This window comes from Dipodomys merriami, unplaced genomic scaffold (assembly GCF_024711535.1).
Source record: "Dipodomys merriami isolate MVZ:Mamm:240054 unplaced genomic scaffold, mDipMer1.0.p SCAF_3, whole genome shotgun sequence".
NCBI classification, from domain to species: Eukaryota; Metazoa; Chordata; class Mammalia; order Rodentia; family Heteromyidae; genus Dipodomys; species Dipodomys merriami.
Genome location: NW_027204492.1, coordinates 65,748,278 through 65,767,569, shown reverse-complemented (window position 1 = coordinate 65,767,569; position 19,292 = coordinate 65,748,278). Strand labels below are relative to the sequence as shown.

The 19,292-nt window shown below is 39.4% G+C and overlaps 1 protein-coding gene across 3 annotated transcripts in view; it reads left to right on the top strand.

Annotated features, from left to right (window-relative positions):
• LOC138840241 (vascular endothelial growth factor receptor kdr-like) overlaps positions 1 to 8,769 on the top strand; it is a 176,562-nt gene extending 167,793 nt beyond the window's left edge. For all 3 annotated transcript variants that reach the window (XM_070040193.1, XM_070040194.1, XM_070040196.1), the window contains one exon: positions 7,143 to 8,769. In XM_070040193.1, the coding sequence (XP_069896294.1) occupies positions 7,143 to 7,344 (202 nt within the window). In that variant the 3' untranslated portion in view covers positions 7,345 to 8,769. The remainder of the gene's footprint in view (positions 1 to 7,142) is intronic.
• Positions 8,770 to 19,292: the final 10,523 nt, after the last annotated feature.

Genomic DNA, 19,292 nt, shown 5'->3' with positions numbered 1-19,292 from the left:
GAAATATGAGAGACACTTTTCTAGACAATCCCCAAAAGGCAATTACCAAAATTCATCACTTTTTCAAAGCATTCTAACTTTATTTGAAACTGGTTCAAAGATAGAGATTAACTGAAAACAGTTTAGAATCAAGGGTATTGTGAATAAATGACTCTCACCTATTTATCCAATAATTGTCTCATGTGCTAAAAACTGAGAATACAGAAAATAATACACGATCCTTGTACATCAGGAATTACCTATGTTATAATACTTTTTTTTAATTCTAGCTTTTTTCAACTTGATTCCTTTGATGTGCAGAAGCATTTTAACTGGATATATTTCCATTTGTGCATTCTTTTTTGTGGGGAGAAGTGGTCGGTCATGGGGCTTGAATTCTGGGCCCGGGCACTGTCCATGAGCTTTTCAGTTCAAGGTGAGCACTGTACCACTTGAGCCACAGCGCTACTTCCTGTTTTCTGTGGTTAATTGGAGGTAAGAGTATCACAGATTTTCCTGCCTGGGCTGGCTCTGAACCTCCATCCTCAGATCTCAGCACCCAGAGTAGGTAGGATTACAGGCATGAGCCACCAGTGCCTGGCTTTGTGCATTCTTAATCTTATTTCCATTTAGGGTCCAATTCAGAAAATAGTGACCTATGACTGTATTTTTAAGTGTTTCCACTCTGTTTTCCTGTAGTAGTTTCAAAGTTCATGTCTTCTATTAAGATCTTTTACTTAGAATAGACATTTTCAGAGTTGAGACACAGTGTTCTAATGTAATCTTCTATATGTGCCATCCCGATTTCCCAACACTATATGTTGAAGAGATTCTTTTTTCCAAATTTATGTTTTTGATTTGTCAAAAATCAGATGGTTCTACCTGTGTGAGTTTATCTCTGGGCTCCTATAGTTATGAAATTTCCTTTAGTCACTGACATTACTGTATCCTCAAAGTTCTGGCAAATTGTATTTCCTTTTAATCTAGGAATTTTTTTATTACACACCCATATTTCTTTGATGATCCACTAATAGACAATTTAATGGATTTTATTTGAATGCATATGTCTTTGAATTTTTCTAGAGTTATTCTTGCCACTGATCTTTCATTTTTATTCAATAGTTGTCTGAGAACCCACAGGAAGTTATTTCAATTTTTGCCTTTTTGGGCTTATTATATATCACGAAATATGATCTATTGGGGGTAAGATGCATGGACTACTGAGAATAGTGTTCTGTGGCTGTTGAGTGGAATGCTCTGTAGGTGTCTGGTCATTGCATTTGATCTGTTGTGTCATATAATTCTGAAGCTCTTTGTTGATTTATTTTTGTCAAGGGGATTATTTATTGATGGAAATAGGCACTAAAGTCACCCACTGTTTCACTATTACTTGTGCTTACATGTTTATTAATGTTTGTTTTATGTAGCCTGTTTCACTTACCTTTATTTATTTTTATTTTTCATTTGTTGTTGTGGGGCTTGAATTCAGGGCCTGGGCACTGTCCCACTGTCACTTGCTTAAGGCTAGTGCTTTACCACTTTGGGCCATAGCTCCACTTCCAGGATTTGAGTGCTTAATTAGAGATAAGAGTCTCACTGGGACTTTCCTGCCATGGCTGTCTTTGAACCATGTTCCTCAGATCTCTGCCTCCTGAATAGCTAGGATTATAGGCGTGAGCCACTGGCACCGAGCTTCATACATTTTTTAAAAATTGTTATTATAAAGGTGATGTGCAGAGAGGTTGCAGTTAATTAAGTCAAATAAAGAGCATATTTCTTTTTAACAATAATACCCCTTCTCTCACTCTCTCCTAGTTTTTCTTTCACCTACAAGTTATATAGTTTCCCTTTTCAACAGTGTCTAGTGAGTACCACTGCTACAGTTGTTCACTCTTTGTCCCACCATTTCTGTGCTCTCCCTTTACCTTCCCAAACACATATAAATGAACAAACAAGACAAAAGGAAAAGAAAACAGAATCAACAATTGTTTCTTTCTTTCTTTCTTTCTTTTTTGTCAGTCGTGGGGCTTGAACTCTAGGCTTGGGCGCTGTCCCTCAGCTCTTCAGCTCAAGGCAAGTGCCCTACCGCTTGAGCAACAGCACCACTTCCACAGAATCAACAATTAAGAAAAAAACCTCTTGCCGGGCTCCGGTGGCTCATGCCTATAATCCTAGGTACTCAGGAGGCTGAGATCTAAGTATCACAGTTCAAAGCCAGCCGGGGCAGGAAAGTCCTTGAGACTCTTATCTCCAATAAACCACTAGAAAACCAGAAATGGCACTGTGGCTCAAGCGGTAGAATGCTTGCCTTCAGTGAAAAGCGCAGGGACAGCGCCCAGCCCAGAGTTCAAGCCCCACGACCAACCAAAAAAAAAAAAAAAAAAAAAAAAAAAAAAAAAAAAAAAAAAAGAAAAGAAAGAAAGAAAAAACCTCTTGTTTCCATTCCCTGGGGTTCTTTTCAATAAACATTATTTTATATGATCAGATACACATAGCTATTGTGCCTTTGTGTTTCTCTCCTAAGAAAATCCTCCTTTGGTCTTACTGTATGTGATTGTTTAGAGATGTGTATAATCTATCATGTTCCAATGTATTTTTTAACCATATAATGTATTCTTGTAGATTTTTTGTCAGTCCTGGGACTGGAACTCAGGGCCTGGGTGCTGTCTTTTAGCCTCTGTGTGCTCAAGGCTAGTGTTCTACCACTTCAACCACAGTACCACTTCTGGCTTTTTCTGAGTAGTTCATTGGAACTAAAAGTCTCATGGACTTTTCTGTCTGGGCTGCCTTCGTATTGCAATCCTCAGATCTCATCTTCCTGAGTAGCTAAGATTACAGGTGTGAGACACAGTTGCCCAGTTTTACTTGAAGATTTGTGGGCACATTCTAGCTACCACAAATGAGGGAAAATATGCAACCTGTCTTTCTCTATGTCTGGCTTACTTCACTTAATATAATTTTTTCCAAGATTTTCTATTTCACTTATCTTTAATGTTATATTCTTTATCCCCTTTGGTCAATTTTCGATTGATCTGTCAAATAAGCATATAGGTACTCTTGCTTGCTTTTAGACTCTATTTTCTCGGAATATCTTTTTGTTTTTCCTTTTAAAGTCTGTGATTATGTCTGCCAATGAGTTGCATTTCTTATATGCAACAAAATGTTGTTTTTGTTTCTTTTTTAAAAATCCAATCAGCTTTGTGTTTCTTGATAGGAGAATTAAGAATGCTACCATTCAGAGATATTATTGAAAGGTATATAGTAATTCCTGTAATCTTTTATGTATGTTTCTTTCCTAATCCTTACTTGCTTATCTACTCATCTAATGGAACTTATTTTTTCCATTTTTCTTTTTTCATTTTTTTTTTTTTTTTTTTGTCGGTCATGGGACTTGAACTCTGGGTCTGGATGCTGTCCCTGAGCTCTTCAGCTCAAAGCTAGCACTCTACTACTTGAGCCACAGCGCTACTTTCTCCATTTTTCTTTTCTTTTTCTGTTTTTGTCGTTCGTGGGAATTGAATTCTGGGCTTGGGCTCTGTCCCTCAGCTCTTCAGCTCAAGGCGAGCACTCTACCGCTTGAGCTACAGCGCCACTTCTGGTTTTCTAGTGGTTTATTTTTGGAGATGAGAGTCTCACGGACTTTCCTGCCTGGGTTGGCTTTGAACTGTGATCCTCAGATCTCAGCGTACTGAGTAGCTAGGATTGCAGGCATGAGCCACTGGTGCCCGGCAACTTCGTTATTTTCTTAACAGTAGTCTGTAACCATGGACATAAAAATATAACTTTTTTTGTTTTTCACAATTTTTTTCTGGGGCTTGAACTCAGGGTCTGGGCATTGTACCTAACCTTTTTTTTTTGGGTCCAGTCATGGGGCCTGAACTCTGGGCCTGGGCGCTGTCCCTCAGCTGTTCAGCTCAAGGCTAGTGCTGTACCACTTGAGCCACAGCGCCACTTCCAGCTTTTTTTCTTTTTGCTTATGTGGTGCTGGGGAATTGAACTCAGGATCTCAGGCATGCAAGGCAAGCACTCTACCATTGAGCCACCTTCCCAGCCCCCCTAAGCTTTTTTACTCGAGGCTAGCTCTCTACCACTTTGAGCCATAGCTCTACTTCCAGTTTTCTGGTGATTATAGAGATAAGAGTCTCACAGACTTTTCTGCCAAGGCTGGCTTTGAACCATAATCATCAGATCTCAGCCTCCTGAGTAGCTAGGATAACAGGCATGAACTAATGGCATCCAGCTTTCCCATATTTTTATTGCATTGATCTTACAATGGTATTTTATTTGAACATGACCATAAATGTATCTAATATACCTTGATGATATGCATTCCCCTATTCCTGTCTCTCATCTCCCTTCTCTTTCCAAATCAGTCTCATCAAATTTCATTGTTCCATTCTGTCAAATATATATATATTATCCATAGTCATCTTCTCCATTTGATCTCCTCTTCCATCCCACTAGAATCTATAACACAGATAGGACTTGTTTACCTTTTGTCATTCATTATTTTAACTATATGTTAGTTTTTAAATGGGCTTTCACCATATAATTTCATAGCTGGAGCTATATAGTTTTATTCCAGAATCATTTTGTGTGTGTGTGTGTGTGTGTGTGTGTGTGTGTGTTGTGTATGTGTGTTTGTGTCTGTGTGTACATGCTGGTCATATGACTTAAACTCAGGGCTTGATATTGTTCCTGAGTTTTTGTTTTTATTTAAGGCTTCTACTTCTGGCTTTTTGGTGATTAGTTAGCGTAAGAGTCTCAAAGACTATCCTGGCTTCAAACCAAAATCCTCGGATCTCAGCCTTTTGAGTAGCTAGGATTATATACATGAGCCACTGTTATCCTTGTTTTTTTGTTGTTTTTGTTGTTGTTGTTTTTTATTGGTATCACAACATGACTAGTGAATTTTCTTTTTTACTTTTTTTTTGTGTGCCAGTACTAGGGCTTGAACTTGGAGACTAGGTGCTGTCCCCCAACATTTTTGCTCAAGGCTAATGCCTTGCCACTTTAGTCACAGCTCCACTTCTCACTTTTTGATATTTAATTGGAGATATGAGTCTCTCAGATTTTCCTGCCTGGATTGGATTTGAATTGTGATCCTTCGATCTCAGCCTCTTGAGTAGCTAGGATTACAGGCAATGGCCAGTGGAACCCAGTTATTATCTTTTTAAACTTAACATTGATTAGTCGTACAAGCTGGTTTAATATTGTTGTACAAACATGTGTTTGCAGTGTATCCTCTTCATATTCACACCTACCATTGCTCTTCCCCCTCCTTTTTCATCTCTTTCTTAAAGTAACCCCAACAGGTTTCATTCTTCTTTCTGTTTCCATATATATGTATGTATGTATGTACGTATTTCATCCATATTAGCCATATTGCATGCTCTACATTTCCCCCTCCCACTAGTTACCCCTTCATGCAGGAACTTTAGTTTTCTGTCATTCATTTTTATGTGTACATTGATTGCTCAAAGATGTTTTAAAATATTTCATATTTGTATCAATTACATTAATCAGATTTACCTGTGTGATACTCTCCCCTCCTCCTTTAACCTCCATTATTCATGTTTTCAGTGAGTTTCATCATGTGATCTTGGTATAGAGATAATGTATTTTTATATTTTTCACATTGTAATAGTGTCTTTTTTCCCTCCTGTCCCTTTTTAATTCTTTTTCTGTAGGTTCATTGACTTTACCATCATTGGAAACAATTATTATGGAAGTGTTAACTCTTTGTAGTTATATTGTCTTGATTTTTCATGTTTTTGTGTTTCTTATGTGATATTTGCACATATTGGGCCAAATTGTTTGTTGGAGGTTTTAGTTTCATGCATTATTTGAGTTGAAGAATGAACAACAATTGATTGGCATACCTACTATGTACATACAGAAATAACAATAATCACTCCAACTCCAATATCTTTAGAGGAAAAAAAATAATAAATCTTAACTAAGAAGATACTTAAGAATAAGAAACAAAAGAAATAAGAGGAACAACCCTACTAAGTAGTGCAACATATAAAAGTGAAATGAAAATGAAAAAAAGATGTTGAGTCAAATATAAAGGCACTGCAAAAGAAGGAATTCAAAAATATTTGGCAGCCAGGTTCCGGTGTTCATGATCTTGGCTACTCAGAATGATGAGATCTGAGGATTACAGTTTCCAGGAAGGAAAGTCCATGAAACTCTTTTCCACAATTAACCAACAAAAAGCAGAAGTAGGATTATGGCTCAAGTTGGTACAATACTGGCTTTGGACAACACCCAGGCCCTGAGTTCAAGCCCCAATTTTGGCAAAATGCATCCAAGAAAGAAAGAATAAGAAAGAAAGGAAATAATAATGATAATAATAAAGCCCAGAAAACAAACTAGTCATAATGGGGCTAACATCTATAAATACCTTCTGTAACAGCCAAAAGACAATGTAGAAATTGTACTCAGTATAGAAATACGGCGTACAGTAAATGATCAGCACTTGTTAGCTAACAATAGGACTATCATCATCATGCAAAAGCATGGGACCCCTCTGAAATTTCTTTGCCCATTTAGGAAAATCTAGACTCAAATAGTATCTTAAAATTTCAGAGCTGAATAAAGTTTTTGAAACAATTCATGGCAAGCCCATTATGATATAGACACGGAAGATGTAGAACAGAGAAAGGATTTCTCCAAAATAAAAAAAGCCTACTTAAACCAGGTGGAAATTTGTATACATGTCACTGGTGTCAAGGCATAGAAATAAGTGTTGGAGTGAGTTCTAAGGTTATCCCGTCCAACCATGTACCTTCTTGCTCATCTAACTTATGAGAAAACTGAAGCACATCAAGATGGCATGACTATCTCAATGTCACCTGGAGCTTGAGGCAGTGGCAGCAGGTATACATATGCTTTATGGCAAATGATCTTGGTTAATTTTCTTCAATAAGATCAGAAAATGCCTATCTAGAAGCACAGTTCCTGTATCTTGTTTCTATACGAGAATGCATGTATGCATGCACTAAACTCTGGTTTCCCTAAATGAAGTCACTGAGTTTTCAAAAGAAGAATCAGATTTCCTCCATATTCACCATTCTGTGGTACTCCTTCAACTAAAGGACACACTATTCCAAAACCATGAGTTCTAAGTTAAGCTTGTTTTTCTTTCCCTTGACCAGCCTGAAAGGTATCAGCAAGAGCAAGGAGTCCCTTCTGATGGAGACTGAACTGGATCTTGTAAAGTATAATTTGACCTCTGAGCTTGAAGAGGAAGAACAGATGGAAGATAGCGCTCTCCTGCCTCTGGATCCCACTCTTGAGTGCCATAGTCCACCTCCTGACTATAATCTTGTGGTGCACTGCAGCACTCTGCCTATGTAACTCACTATTGGCTCCCTTCCTTTGCCATCCTTTTGCATGTCACTCCCTTTCCTCCTAACAATCAGTTCTTTTCATATCTATTTCATGGTAACAACACTACTAAATTGACACTGAAGAAGGGGAGAAACAGTATTTTGGTCAATAATCTCAGTTTCTTACACTTTCGAAAGGGACATAGCTGGTCCAAGTTGAGCTCCCAAACCTGACACAGACAGAAGCAAGTTCACTCTCAATATTTGCCATTAAACAGCTATCAAATCACTTATATATAACCAGTCCCATTAGCTCTGTGTGGGCTCCTCACTAACCTGTCCCATTATTCTTTCATAAAGGATACTAGGGGGAATAATCTCTGGCTTCTCCTCAAAGACCTTCATATTCTCCAGGTACATAAATAGTGAACTAACCAACATTCCATCATTCTGTTCAAATATTCTTTTTCATATCCCACTGTGGATGTTATCTATTTTTTCTTTGTTGGTATTTTATTAATTTTTTGTCTTAACTTACCCTTTTCATTTTTGAGTATAACTTTATGTAGCCATATGTGTGTGTATACAACCTTTTGTTTCTAACTTGTTATCAGAAACCAACAATGATGTGTGAAATTGGTAGTGTTTTTATATGCAGAACAGCATCTCTCATGAAGGGTGAAAAATGATTTCTAACAATAATTGGAGTACATCAATAACCATAAGATTGTTGCTGGCTGGCCCTGTCATTTATACAAGTCTTAGTTTAAGACTCTGAGCTGGTAAACCATGAAACCCCTCATCGCTCACTTACTCCTCCTTTCCTACTATTGGGCAAAAAGGGTCTATGAATCTCTGGGTGCCCTCTCAACCTTATAGTGAAGTACTTCCTCCAAATGGGATGTTGTTCTGAAATGCAGCAACCAAAACCATTTGTCTTAGTAAACAGCTAAGAGAAAGCAATGGGAAGAATAGAATTTCACTCTTTGTCTTCTGGTTCAAATAGAAAATCTCATTCCCTCCTCAAAAGAAAAGGGCAATCCTTTCCTCCTGTTCCTTGCCACACCAAGCAAAATGTGAACAGGAATCCCTGGCTGATCAATAGATGAAGGTTAGGGGAAAGAAAATAAGTATCCTTCAAATTCCCAGTGCAGCAAAATAATCCCACCATTTAAGAGTCTACACTCTATCTCTCATATTTCACTTCCTTTGTGGACTATGATCTTACTGGTCTAAAACCATTCCAGCAAAAGCCTCAAACCTAAGATTTGCAAATAAAGCACAAACTCAAATATATCCCCAACACTACAGAGCTTCACCTTATATAGTTCTTTACCTAGATTGAAAATATGCACCAAAAAACTCCCTCCACTTCCCCTTTAAATTGTATCTGATTATGCAATCAAATTAATGTCTTGTATTTTAATAAAAATGTCTGTGTGTATTTCATCCAGAGGCATTTTCTCTCTACATGCATTTGGTATACAATATGGTTTAAAGATTCAGTCATGGGTCTTGAATCCAGGGCCTGGGCGCTGTCCCTGTGTTCTTTCACTCAAGGCTAGCACTCTACCGCCTTGAGCCACAGTGCCACTTCCTGTTTTCTAGTGGTTAAGTGGAGATAAGAGTTTCTCAAACTTTCCTAGGATGGCTATGGACTGCTATCCCCAGATCTCAGCTTCCTGGGTAGCTAGGATTACAGGCCTGAGCCACCAGCACCCAGCCATAATATGTTTTTGAAAGTTTAAACTGCTATTGCATCCTGGCAATCTTTTTTCATATGAGATCATTTTATGACCATGGTATATAAAATTGCAAACTTTGAAGAAGACCACAGGTCCATATTTTTCTTAAGTGTGAGGCCAAAGGAGTAACCTGATTGACCTTCAGTCTGCCTTATCACTCTTAGTGCACTGAGCCAATTGAAAATGATCTCCTGAAAAAGTCTGCCATGGTGTACCTGGCAACCTGGGTTAATACTTTGCCAAAGTTTCTCTTGCACCAGGGTATCTTTATTGTGGTGGTCAATTTAGGGACTATTTTTTGTGTGTGCTGGAACTGTGGCTTGAACTCAGGACCTTGTATTCTCTTTTACCTTTTTGCTTAAGGCTGTCACTCTACCAGTTGTACCTTACTGGTTAATGATAACTAGATAGTGGCTAATGGTAACTGGTTAATTGGAAGTAAGATTCTCTTCAAGTTTTCTGTCCAGGTTGGCTTTTAACTATGATATTCAGATATCAGCCTCTTGAGTAGCTAGGGTTACAGGTATAAATGCCTGGTGCCTCACTAGGCTATGTTTTTATGTACAACCAAGTGCAGAAGTTTCTCAGAAAATCCAAATAAGAAATAAGTAACAAGACTCAATGTCAAGAGGAAGAACATGGGAAAAGTCCCAACTGGTAAGTAATGAAAATTAGGAACATCATAATAGCAAATATTTTAAGCATAGGTTTTGAGAAATACTGCAGAGAGCAAATTTTGATTGCCACAAGACAGTGGAAGTTCAGTAGCATAAACAAAATGAATGAGACAACCTGGTATTTTATAATCACATACAAGTGCCTTCTATGGAACCATCAGACAAACAACTTCAACCTTGAAGAGTTACCAACTTTCTAAAACTTGATCCTTAAATATTTCGGTTCCAGCATTGGGAGAGAAATGCTGAGTGAGCTTTTTCTTTGTGCAAGCACTATATTGAGAGGTATAGACAAAACATGGTAGAAATGAACAGTTGTACCTACTTGATTCCAAACACTGCTTAGCTTTGGGATAAACAGATAAACCATATGAAGCCCCTGTCTTAGAAGATTTCAAAGTTGTCAATTACAGAGATTAATAAAGGAAGAATTAAAAAATTTAAAGTTGTACAATTACGTGTAGTAATGAGGATCATGAATAGTCACATACAGAGGATGAGAGAAATATATCAGGACAAGCATTGAGGAGAGCAGCACTCCACCATTAATTAGTAAAATATAAGGTATTAATACTCACCCAGCAATTGTTTCCTGTGAGGAAGACATTTCATATACATTACAACATTTGTGGTAAAAACTTATGGCATCATTATGAAGGGTCTCAATTATATTTGTAAAGTGCTTTTTCTAAGGTGTCTTGTGGATAGATATGCATTCATTCATTATATTCTAGTTTAGGCCTTTCTGACTGAAATACTCCAATGGTTTATTGAGAACACACAGTATGTTCTCTTGTGCACGTGCACACACACACGCATGTACTAATCCTAGGGCTTGAACTCAGGGCCTGGACCCTGTCCCTGAGCTTTTGTGCTCAAGGCTAGCACTCTACCACTTGAGCCATAGTGCCATTTCTGGCTTTTTCTGACTTGTTTATTGGAGATAAGAGTCTCACAGTCTTTCCTACCTAGGCTGGCTTTGAACTGAGATCCTCAGATCTCAGCCTACTGAGTAGCTAGGATTATTGGTGTGAGCCACTGGTGCTTGGATTGTATTTTTTAATTAGCACAAATCAATCATTTTACATTTACTTACATGTATACTTTGATCAGTTAGAAGTCTATATTGCTTTTCTTAAATCCTTCCACCAGCTCTTCCTTTGAAACATCTTTAGTAGGTCTCTTTATGCTATTTTCACACACATAGACAGACAGACACACATACATAATTTTATTCTGTTCACCAACTGCTACTCTCCTTTTCAATCACTCTCTTCCTCATTCTCACCCAAACAATTCCCCTTTTACAAATCATGCCATACTATTTTTTTTGCTCTACATTCTACCTATGAGTAAAAGCATGCAGTATTTTTCTAATTGAGCTGGGCTTATCTTACTTAACATGTGCATGATGATCTCTAATTTCATATATTTTCTTAAAAACGGACATTTTTATTGATGAATATATTCCCATGAGTGTATGTACATATGTATACTATATACATTTATATATACACATATATATGTGTATATACGTACATATATGTGTATATATACACACACGTACAAACTTTTTTTAAAAAATACAACCATTGGTTGTTGGGTACCTAGGCTTATTCTGTAGAATGGTAAACACTGCTGGTATTAAATATAGGTATGCAATTATCTCAGTTGTATGCTGATCTATATTCATTTGGATATGCACTCATGAGTGGTATAGCAGGATCATATAGTAATTCTACTTTTAGTTTCAATCATTTCAAGAGCTCTCCCATACTATTCTGGCCTGAACTGACTCTATGTCTTTGGCCTCTCCATTCCTAATGCACTTTACATCTAAATGTCCTGAAAGTTGGTCTATTGCAATATTTTATCGACACTTCAAAAGGAGTTTCTACTTTTCTTTTTCTTTTTTGGGGGGAGGTGTCCGGTCATGGGGCCTGAACTCTGGCCTGGGCACTGTCCCTCAGCCCTTCAGCTCAAGGCTAGCACTCTACCACTTGAGCCACAGTGCCACTTCCAGCTTTTTTTTCTGCTTATGTGGTGCTGAGGAGTCGAACCCAGGGCCTCATGCATGGAAGGCCACTGAGCCACCTTCCCAGCCCTCTTTTCTTTTTCACATCTACTTCTCCAGTCATCTGTTTCCATTACCCCCTACATTTATTCACAATTACCGTTTCAGAGATGGTTGTGGTAGTATATGCTTATAGTCCCAGTTTCTTAAAAGTCTGAGGCAGGAAGGTTGCTTGAGCCAGGAATTCATGTCTATCCTGGCCAACATAGTAGGAAGCCCATTCTTCCATTTCCAGTACCATTTCCCTAGTGTAAGCCACCATTAGCTCTTACCTGGAAACGTGCAGGAGCTTCTCAATTCTCCTCTCTGTTTCTTCTCAATCATCATCCATATAGTATTCAGGATGATCTTTAATGAATAGAGTCTGAAACACACTGGATCTTTGTTTTAAATGTTCCAATCATCCTCAGGACAAAATGAAAGCTACTGACTATATGATCAATAAGTCTTTTATATATATGACTCTTACCAACCTCTGACCTATATCTATGAAATCGGTCTGTGCCTAAATATCTTTTTTTCTTTTTTTTTGTTTTTTTTTTTAATTTTATTTTATTTGTGAACATACTGTACAGAGGGGTTACAATTACATGGGCAGGATAATGCATACATTTCTTACCAAGCATTGCAGCCTCCTCCTTTGTTTACCCTTCACCTCCCTTCCCAGCTTCCCCCCTCCCCCCAATCCTTTCCCCCCACCCCCGCTCCCCCCCACTGACATTGTAAAGCTCCTTTTTGACATGACAATTTGTACTTCTCATTGTTGCAACAGGTCCACCTGAATCCTTAAAATGACTTGTTTTTCCCGTCTCCTCCATAAGTTATACTGACATCAAATATATTGAAAGCGGGGTTATACTGTGGGGGAGGGACATACAAAGCAACAAAGAAATAAACTTATAAATGCGTTAGAAACACATGCATGAAAGAAAAAAATCATTAAAATACCTATCTAAGGATTCATTTTCCTAACATCACATTATCTGACTTTTTCCACTTGACTCATACATATACTAGATATTGCAAATAAGGGAAACCATGGGACCTGTGTTTCTTTGTGCCTGGCTTACTTCACTTAATATAATTTTTTCCAAAATCTGCCTAAATATCTTAAATCATACTGGCTTTCTTCCTAACCCTTGATCAGTCCATGCTTACCACTTTAGGGTATTTGCACCTACAGCTTCCTCTTAGCTTAAATGTCACAGTCATAGAGGAATATTTTAACACCTTTCTTCAAAATAATGCTTTCACCATTCATCATTACACTTTTATTTCCTTAATGACATGTATCACTATGTGATATTATCATGTGATATATTTTGTTTATGCATTTATTGAGACTATCTCCCTAAAGCAAAGGTTATGCTTAGGCTATGTGTGGTGGTGTATGGCTGTAATCTTAGCATCTAGGAGGAAGAGGCAGTAGGTTCACAAAACCAGTCTGGGCTACATAGTAAGTTTGAGGTCAGTCTCAGTGGCACACACAGTAAGATCCTGTGTCAAGCAAGCAAGAAAACAATACAAAGATTATGTTTTTAATAAATATATTTTCAGTGAATTAACATGTCAGCAAAATTTTGATTAAATGTGCAATTCAAAAGTTATGGGTCAGTGTGAGTTGGGAAAGAAAGATCAATGATCACTAGTGGAGAAATAGATACATTATGAGAACTTCATATGACCTTCTATAGGCATATTAACTATTTTTAGATAGGTCTTCTATGTTGAGCAGGCTGACATCAAGCTCACAGGCTCAAGCAATCATCCAATGTAAGCCTATTGTATAGCTGGCTCTGCAGACATGACCTGATCACAATGATGTTTATAAACTACCTGTCAAGTTACTAACAAACATACCTGTATTTACCATTTCTTAGTAATTCCTGACTCCCCAGGATCTCTCTCTCTCTCTCTCTCTCTCTCTCTCTCTCTCTCTCTCTCTCTCTCTCTCTCTCTCTCTCTCTCTCTCTCCCCCTCCCTCCCTCCCTCCCTCCTTTAATCACAGAGCCAGTTTCCAGAAGCAGAATGGAGAGTTCACATTCAAAAGGTCATCTACAGCTGGGTGCCACCAGCTCGTGTATATAATCTTAGCTACTTCAGAGGCTGAGATCCCAGGATTTTGGTTCAAAGCTAGCTTGGGCAGAAATATCCATGGGAATCTTATCTCCAATTAACCACCAAAAAGCAGGAAGTGGATCTGTGGCTCAAGTGGTAAAGCACTAGCCATAAGTGAAAAAGCTCAGGGGCAGTGCCCAGGCCCCGAGTTCAAGCCCTAGTACTGGCACACATAAAAAAAAATGTGATCTAGGAGTGAGTCTCAGGATTTGATGGAGGATGGGCAAGAGAAGGAGAAAATACAGAGTCAACATTTCTCCCTCCAAGTCTCTGTCCCTTAAACACACTAGTAAAAGAAGTGAATTGAAATCATGTAGAAGTTCTAATGCTCTACATCTTGGTATTTCTTCTTCTTCTTCTTGTTTTTTGCCGGTCATGGGACCTGAACTCTGGGTCTGGGTGCTGTCCCTCAGCTCTTCAGCTCAAGGCTAGCGCTCTACCACTGGAGCCACAGCACCACTTCTGGCTTTTTCTGTTTATGTGGTGCTGAGGAATCAAACCCAGAGCCTCATGCTTGCAAGGCAAGCACTCTACCACTGAGCCACCTTCCCAGCCCGGCGATAAGACTCTTACACTCTCCCCAATCGAGGCTTTGAACCTCAACTCTAAACCAGCTGAGCTACCTTCCTAGCCCCATCTTGGTATTTCTTTGAAAAGAAAAAAGGTAAGACTTTTAAAGGTCTGAAATACAAAGGGAACAAGGCTGGGCTCCAGTGGATCATGACTGTAATCCTAGCTACTCTGGAGGCTTTGATTTGAGGATCAAGGTTTGAAGCCAGCCCAGGCAAAAAAGCTCCAGAGACTCTTATCTCCAATTAACCAACGAAAAGCCAGAAGTGGAGGTGTGGCTCAAGTTGTATAAGACTAGCTCTGACTTCAAGCCTCAGTACCAGAAGAAAAAAAAATGGCATGCAGTAGGGGGAAGGTTTAGATTTTTACTAATAATAAAACTCAGGAAACGTAATCAAGAGTAATCTTTCAATTCTTTATTATTTATAAACTCATCCTCCCTTTCTCTCCACACTAACACTAGAATGATTTTAATTACTTATTTCGGAGACAGAGTCTTGCCGTTAGGCAGGCTGGGCTCAAACTCCTGGGCTCTCATGATCCTCCTGCCTCAGCCTCTCTAGTATCTAGGACAATAGACATGTATCACTGTGCTGAAGCAGAATTAGAAGTCATCTGCAGCTACCTTCCTTAGTCCATAGAATGGCCCTCAAATAATTTCATTCATTTAAAGTATGGGCATTGTGAAAGCTAGCTAACTGGGGAGCCTGGCTGGCTTTAAAGAAAAGCAATTAAATTTAGGATTGGACTTTACTGCTAAGGCTGGAGAGCATGATCTCTTACTTAGAGGTTCTTCACTTCTAACTCACTGAAAACACTCATTCCTCTTGTTTCTTGTTTCTAACAACTCTTACTGACCAAGAAAATAGGAATAAGACTACAGGTATCTAGGAAGATCACCTTTATGATGTATTTTAGGTCCATGATGAAACTATTAAGCTTTTAAAGTTAAGATTATCAGGCTGGGAAGAGGGCTCAGTAGTAGAGTGCTTGCCTTGCATGCATGAGGCCCTGGGTTCGATCCTTCAGCACCACATAAACAGAAAAAGCCAGAAGTGGTGCTGTGGCTCCAGTGGTAGAGCGCTAGCCTTGAGCTGAAAAGCTGAGACACCCAGGCCCAGAGTTCAAGCCCCATGACCGACAGAAAAAAAGTTAAGATTATTCCAAATATGAATGGAATTTACATGACTTAAAACTCAGCAGGAACTCTTTAGAGTTGACATTGTTCTTACAAAGACTATTGCCACCTAGTGGCTAAAAAAATAATACACCCTGAAGATTGAAAGAAAAAAAATACTGCTGTATTATTAAATGCCGGAAAGGGAATCTGAAGAAACATTATAGTCAGATTTCTTCAGAAAATAAAGGGTAGAGGGAGGAAGAGAGAAAAAGGATAAAAATATTGGAAAGTGAAAGGGGAAAAAAAAGAAAGAATGAATGGAAGTTCCAGGAGGGGATGAGGGAAGGGTTAAGGGAGAGAGGAGGAAGGCATGGAATGCAAGGAATCTACCTACAGAATTAGGGGGAAAGGTTACATCAAACTTACATAGCAAGTCCATGAAAGTTCCTGGTCTGGAGCTCCTAGGTTTTGATTTCTCATCAGAAACTGTTCCAGCACACGCATGTATGCGCGCACACACGCACACACACACACACAAACACACACACACAGAGCTTCCTCCCTATAAAAGCTGTGTGACCATGTCTATGCTCTTCCTTGTAAGAATTGCACTGAAGCTGGGCAGTGTAAGGTTTTAGGTGAGAAAAGGACCATGCAGAGAGGGATAAAAAGATTGACAGGAAAGTTTATTGGGGTATGCTCCACGGCGAACTCCCTGGTCAGGATCAGAGAGGTTGCACTGAGTTTAGTTGCAGCAGAGTTTTTATAGGCAGGGTAAAAGCAGCACTTGTAGTGAGCGGGAACTTGGAGCATGTAGCTTGTTTTGCCAGTTTGAGCTGTCTTAGGCCAGTGCACTCCATGAATGGAGTGGTCTTTCTAGTCAGCAGCCTGGTTTTTTCCCTCGCGGCCTGACATTTTTCCCCAGATGCCTACTTCCTCCAGCGACCTGACAGGCAGCACCTCAACTTCTCTCCTTTTCTTCCAGAAAATCACTTCCTCAACCTTCTCTACTTGCTCTGTTCTCTCTGAGGGGAGTCCACAAAACCAGAACACAGAGCTGAAGAAGGAGAAGACAAGTGGTTTTGCTTTGGAGCTTCAATGCAAGGCCTGAGCACTGTCCCTTAGCTGGTGTTCTACCACTTAAGCCACAGCTCCACTTCTTTCTTTTTGTTGATTAGTTGGAGATAAGGGGTTTCACAGGACTTTTTGCCTGTATTGGCTTCAAACCTTGATTCTCAGATCTCAGCTAATAATTAGGATTACAGGCATGAGCCATCAGCACCCAGCAAGACAAGTATTTTGGGAACCACCCCAGCACCCACAAAATGCTGCTTCTTTTCAGCAGCCTCCCACTCTGGCCTCTTTACCCTCCAGTCTCTACTCCACAAAGCCTCTGAACCTGGGGAGCTGCCAGCCAGGAATGCCGGGCTACATGATGGCAATGAAAAAATGTGTGAAGAAACACCGTGGCTGCCCCTTTCCTCATGCCCCAAAGTTGCACAGTGTTGCCTTGGAACATGAGCCTGTGCACGTCAGTCTCTATGCCCAGACCAAGTAGGTGACAGGTCACCATGTCACCCCTGAACATGTCCACCTTCGGCAGATTAGAGAACAGGTGTCCATTAATGTCTGGTAAACAATCACAAAAGACAAGATGGAGAGATGAGATCAGACTACTGGCTAGCTGGACAACATTAGCTCTACACTACATTTCCCACAACTTGAAATTGCCAGATCTTCAACTCATCTGCCACTTCTACTCATGAGTATTTCTTGTGGATGAGGGCCTAACTGGATTTTCTGGTCTCGGCCACTTCCTCCCTCCACCATACTCTCTCAAAAATGAACAATAATACTAAAGCTTGTGTATCCCCCACCAGACCTTTTCCTGGTCCCATTTCTTGCAACTCTTCCCTTGATTTCTGTGGCATTATAGTTTCTGATTTTCCTACAAGCTCTGATAGTCTATCCATCTTTTGTTTCTTCCTTCCTTCCTTCCTTTCTTTCTTTCTTTTTTATTTATTTATTTATTTATTTTTTATTGTGAAAATACTGTACAGAGGGGTTACAATTACATGGGCAAGATAATGAGTACATTTCTTTTTTTTTTTTTTGCAATAAAACCATCTTTAATGTAGTATCCCAAGTACAAAGTACGACACCAAATCCTTCCACTCCAGTTCCTTTTACAGACCACGCACCAACCTCCCCAGCTGCAGAACCCAAATCAGCTTAATGCAGTCACCATGCAGATGTCTGTGGAGTCTGGGAACTGCACAGGAACATGGCTGTCAGCGAATCAGGAGCCCAGCTGACAGCCCCACAGTGGGCACTGAATCAGGGACCCCATTTTCCAAGGAGCATTCTGTCACCCTACTCCCTGCCCACAGAGAAATGACGAGTACATGGAATATGGGAGCTAATATCCTGCGATTAATAGGCGCCTTAAATACTGGTACACATCTGCTTTACTACAGTAACTTGGAAGGAAAGATGTAGGCATTCCGTGATGAGTACATTTCTTATCAAGCATTGTAGCCTCCTCCTTTTTTTCCCCTTCCCATCCCTTCCCAGCCTCCCCCTTTCTTTCTTTCTTTCTTTCTTTCTTTCTTTCTTTCTTTCTTTCTTTCTTTCTTTCTTTCTTTCTTTCTTTCTTTCTTTCTTTCTTTCTTTCTTTCTTTCTTTCTTTCCTTCCTTCCTTCCTTCTTTCTTTTTTTCTCTCTGGGACTGGGTGTTGACCTTTAGCTTTTTCACTCAAGGCTGGTGCTCTGCCACTTGAGCTACACCTCCACTTCTGTCTTTTGGCTCATTAATTGGAGATAAAAGTCTCACAAACTTTCCTACTTAGGCTGGTTTCCAACTGCAGTCCTCAGTTATCAGACTCCTGATTAAGTAAGATTGCAGGTATGAGCAGCACATGATTTATCCCTCTTTTTAAATTTTCATGCTTTATTTTCCATCTTCAGATATCAATCTGTCTTCTCCTTACCATCACTGCAACTGCCAAGGTTCTGGCCCTCATTCTCTCTGGTCTCAACTCCTGTAAAAGCCTGAAGTCTGTCTGTCCTCCCACTCTCTCTTTCTCTCAAATACATCTTTATCCTATCATCTCTATTTGCCTTTACATTCACAAGGTGTTAAACAAACAAGTTGATTAAAAAACACCTGTTCACTTTCCAGATGCTGTTTCCTCTGCTGGAATAAACTCCACTTCTGGTCTCTATAGCATCATCTTCTCACCATGTCTGTGATGCACAATTTTTCTGTCTGTCTCTTTCTCTCTCTGTCTCTCTGTCTCTGTCTCTGTCTCTGTGTCTCTGTCTCTGTTTCTGTCTCTCTGTCTGTCTGTCTGTCTGTCTCTCTCTCTCTCTCTCTCTCACACACACACACACACACACACACACACACACACACACACACACACACACACATTACCATGAAACATTTGAGCTTTTCATTTGCAGGTTAAATAACCCGCACATTTCAGCAATATTGCTTACCCCTGAACTAGATTAGCTTAGCAAGAAGAAGATAATTTCTCCTGTGTCTGTGACTGCCTGAGTAGTTGGAATTGTGCTTAGTACCAATTCAGTGGTCAATAAATAGGAATTAACTTGGCTCAGGAGACTGTCTTATTTATCTAATAACGGAATTACGTGGGATATGAACTAA